At 32.9% G+C, this 4999-nt stretch overlaps 1 protein-coding gene across 1 annotated transcript; it reads right to left on the reverse strand.

Annotated features, from left to right (window-relative positions):
- Positions 1–335: 335 nt before the first annotated feature.
- LOC133815654 (S-protein homolog 6-like) lies at positions 336–830 on the reverse strand. Its single transcript, XM_062248467.1, has one exon. The coding sequence runs from the start codon at positions 828–830 to the stop codon at positions 336–338; it is 495 nt and encodes a 164-aa protein (XP_062104451.1).
- Positions 831–4999: the final 4169 nt, after the last annotated feature.

A 4999-nucleotide genomic window follows, 5' to 3' on the forward strand; every position in this document is an offset into this window, starting at 1 on the left:
GCCGGCGCAAAAGTCGTGTTTTTTGTAGTGATATATAAGAACAAATAATTTGTGTGAGAAAAGTTTTATATATTTACGTTTTGGAGGATTGATATTATTTATATATATACATTTATAATTAGGTTAAATCTATATTGAAATAATATTTAGTAGAAGAATTTGACTTATAAGAAGACATTGAAATTAGATGAAGCACAACAATGTTATTATTATTATGTATTAGTAGTCTTCCAGATTCGGATCCATATATAATACATCTTATTTAATCAACATGTAAATATTTATATATTATGAAGAATTGGTGATGCATATGCATCAATCATAAGGTGAAGTTATTATGACCATTTGTAAATAATATCAGCAACTGTTTGGTTTTTACTCTCCAAGTAGCCATAAATTCCATCATTACGAGCCCTCCAAACACATTTTGAGGCGCATCTGGAGGAATCTCTGCTTGCTTTAAATATGTCATACGATCCTGTTCCGCCAACCCAAGTAAGGCCACAAAAATACAAAGTAGTTCCTGCAAAATTGATTCGAAATTCAAACTCGTAGTCTTGATTGTTGGCCACAACATGAGCACCTAAATCAACATCGGCAGACTTGCAATGAACCGTAAGTTGGTTCTGGTTGTCCAAGTTGTTGAAGATTTGAACTGTCGTGTTGAATACGAATACGCCTACCAGTTTTTCATCATCTATAGAATTCTTATTATTGCCATCATTTGTAGAGGGGAGATTCACTCTCGCTGCTTCTATCAAAGATGATGAAAACATAATAATCAGTATTAAGGAAATCAACGAGAAACCTCTTTTCTCAAACAACTTCATCTTTTTTATGTATTATTTGGTACTACTCAATATTAATTTTGAAATATACACAAGAATATATTTATTGTGAGCTCTCTTTTGTACATATATATACACAATATCTTGGTATTATGACGTCATGATTTGTTATAAAAAAGATAAGACGATTGCTAACAAAAAAAAAATGATAAGATGATTATCACGAAATGAATGGCTCAGTCAATGTGATGTCTTCATAAATATGTTTTCCTTCACAGTTGCAACGAATTTTAGTTTTTATATATATATATATATAAATATATAGTATGCGTGTTTAGTATAAAATGTGTGTTAGTTATATGGTGATTGGATTATAAAGATATTATTGTTTATAGCTATAAATTATTAAATTTTTATATATATAAAAAATTGACTTGAGTATATACAGAATTGAGGACCCATATTGGATTTTTTTTTGGAGAGAATAATATTGGGCATATACTAATTGGTTTGGAATAAAATGAGTTTCTTATTTTATTTTATTTTTAAATTAGGGTGTGTTAATTTTATTTTTGTCAAGAATAACTTTATTATTATTCAGAATGAGAAGTTAAAATTTACAAAATTGGAGGAGAATAATCCTCTAACCAACATATACTCTTTGTTTAGCCAAAGAGCATGCAAAAATGCTCTTGGAACATAAGACAGAAAAATTTCACATATGATAATCAAACATAGCTGATTTTGAAAACTGTAAAAATTGTTTAAAACCAAAGGCAAAAGAAAATGTAATCTCAAACTACCACCCCTCATAATACCAATGCTTCAATTTGAAAGGTCGATAAGATAACTGCATCACAAAACAACCAAAGATAAGAAACTATTAATGAAATAAAATTGCGAATTCTTTAAGGAGTTTGATTATACAGCCAAATGCCTAACCCTCAGATTAGTCTCGAATAAAAATTTCTCTGGAATTGATTTCGAAACTATTTAGAGAGAATTAGAACATAGTACAAATAGGGGAGAAATTTTCTCCAACTAACAAAACTCGTAATCTTGCCCAAGGGCGTGCTTAGCCAATTCATGAGCTGCAGTATTAAACCGACGACTAATATGAGAAAGACAAGCCTTCAGAAAGTTAGCCAATAAGCATTACAAGAAAATCTGGCTATAGCGACGACTTCTACACAACTAATAATAATTTGATAATTATTAAATAATTTAATAATAATTATTGGTAAATTAATTAATTTATAATTAAATATTTGTTTATATAATGAAATTTTATAATATATTCATAAAATTTAATTATTTATTCATAAGATCGAATAAATATCACAATTTACTTTAAAAAATTAGTACTTTGGTGATAAAAAATTATTACCTAATAAATGTAGATTTTTATTAATATCACATTGTGATAATTTATTTTTCACTTAAAGCAGTTACGACGATTGATAAAAGTTGGATAACTAATAGACGACGTAACTCTGATGAGTTTTGGAATGATCTTCAAGCATTTATACAAATGGCCAAGAATCATATGAATTCTTCGGGAGAAGTGAGGTGCCCATTCAATCATTGTGTGAATATACTGAGTCAGAAACTGGATGTGGTGGAGCCTCACATACACAGATATGCGTTTATGCAGTGTTATGTAAAGTTGGCTTACCATGTTGAAGTTGATATTGCTCTTGTAGTGGACGACGAGACTCTAATGACAGATGAGATGATTGACATATCATTAATGATGTTATTGGTGAACAAGACACTAACAAAGAAGGCATAAGTGAAGGGATTTCATATTGTGGTAGCAATAGTGCGGAGAATCAATTTGATGACCTGTTTCAAGAGGACGAAGCTGTAATGCCCCACGTCACTATGCCTACTTTCTGGAATGACGACTAGCCTACATACCAACACGAATCTTTCCAGCGTGCTTTGTCCTCACTCGCACGCTTCCTGGGAAAACTCCCAGGAGTTCACCCATCTTCAGATTACTCCAGGGCAAGCACGCTCTCTAGGTCAAGCACGCTTAACTTTGGAGTTCTCAAGTTATGGGCTAATGAAAAGAAGATGCATCTTGTTGGCATAGGTAGAACCCATCAATCCATTTAAGCCCTCTTCAACTGTGTAGTCCCAGGCGGTGTGGGATTGCACAGCTTTACCCGGTCTTTCCCCTTACGGATCACGGGATTCTGACTGTGACGGAAGCTGAGTTATACCCTAGTTGTACATGGTTGTCTTCCTTGAACTTCTTGGAAAAGATGCTGCACATGGATGTAATGAAGAAATGGACAAATAATTCATTTGATGAATTATTTAGATTTTTTAGGACCCACATATCACTACAACAAAAAGGGTCTTTAGGGGCGACGAATAATACGCAAAGTCGCCGCTAATATTTCGACGCTAAAGTCGATTATTAGCGGTGACAGTTGCGCCCCAAATAAATTAAACGTCGCCCCTAATAATCGTGATTCCCAGATCATATTTCACCCCTGATAATAAAAAGTCACCCTTAATAATATAATATTAGTGACAACTTTTACATTATTAGGGGCGACAAAAGTCACCCCTAATATTTTTATATAATTAAAAATAATAAAAAATTATTCAAATAAAATATTTAAATAATATTTTTTTAATTTATAATATCAAAATTAAATATGCATAACAATAATAATACTAAAATAAAATATGTATAGAATTAATAATTTATTCAAATTACACAACTAATACAATATTATCAAAATGAAATATCCATACAATAATATATTAATTAAAAGTTATTGTTTAATACAATAATATATAAAACATCTCAACTCTAGGCGTTCTCCATCTTGTCCCCTTCTTTTAGTGGTTGCGGTGCTTGTGATGTGTGCGGAGGCATCGTCCATGGATATTGTGGAGGTAACGATGATACTCCAGGTCCATACATGTATGGATACGAATAGGGCAGAGGTGGAGACAACGACCCACTCATAAGAGGAGGTGCTTATGAATGTTTCTGGTTGATTAGATTGTTGAATAACCAACTCCCCGAACTCAACAGTCAATACGAAATTGGATGAGTTTGTGAACATGTACAACATCAATATCAACAATCTGATCAGAACAGTCCAAAATATCCCAAACTTGCCTATGATTCACTTCTTCAACAACTTTCCAAGCTCGACCTCTAAGTAGATCATTAATATAGAAAACCCTATTTCGACCCCCGACCCTATAAAGACCCTATCTCGACCCCCGACCCTATAAAGACTCTATTCCGACCCCCGAACCTATAAGGATGTAAAGAACGCCCTAAGCTAATACTTATAAAACATTCGCATAACATAGTTTGTAAAAGAATACCACTCATTATCAAAGTCTCAGTGGGGACTTGCTTAAAAACCATGCAAGTTGGCGCCATTAGTTTTAAAAAGAAAACATAAATTTTTATGCAAATTTCAAAATAAGCAAAATGAAATAACTGAGTCCCACTAATAATTTAGGAAAGTCTCTTATAACAAAACATAATTTAAATGGCGATCTACGATGATCGTTTTTCCGTCCATAGGATTACCCCACGCCATACACCCCATGATGATAGAACTCCTCACGTCACCACGCGTGCTATAAAGAAATCCTATTTGCTACCTAGAAGGAAAGTAAGGGGGGTGAGCTAAAAGCCCATTAAGGAAGTACAAACAAATAAGCAAGTAAGAATACAACAAATACAAACACTAACGTTCATCTAAAACATCATGGCATATCAAAACATAATCGTAACATATCATCATTACATATTTTAACGTAATCGTAACATATCATCATATCATATCATAACGTAATCGTAACATATCATCATATCACAATCATACAGCATACATGATGAGCATGGCTCGCTAGTTGTCCATGTCACCCTATGAGGTAAACAGGAGTCTCTGGTCCTTGAATAACCTCGGTGCGTCCGCCCTAGGAGTTACGTCTCAATGTCCTTAGTAACTCGTTTGATGTATCTAACATCGTAATCTGTTTGATGTATCTAACAGCGTGATCTGTTTGATGTATCTAATATCGTAACTTGTTTGATGTATCTAACATCCATACACATATCATATTCAACATATCATCACATTACGGCATTCATATTTCATAACAATTCATTCATACAACAGTCTAACCATTCATAGCATAAAATCATAGAATCTATCTAACTTCCT

This window comes from Humulus lupulus, chromosome 2, assembly GCF_963169125.1.
Source record: "Humulus lupulus chromosome 2, drHumLupu1.1, whole genome shotgun sequence".
Classification (NCBI taxonomy): domain Eukaryota; kingdom Viridiplantae; phylum Streptophyta; class Magnoliopsida; order Rosales; family Cannabaceae; genus Humulus; species Humulus lupulus.

Bases quoted from the DNA above. Each gene is read 5' to 3' on its own strand.
- LOC133815654 (XM_062248467.1), bottom strand. From the start codon at position 830: ATGAAGTTGTTTGAGAAAAGAGGTTTCTCGTTGATTTCCTTAATACTG.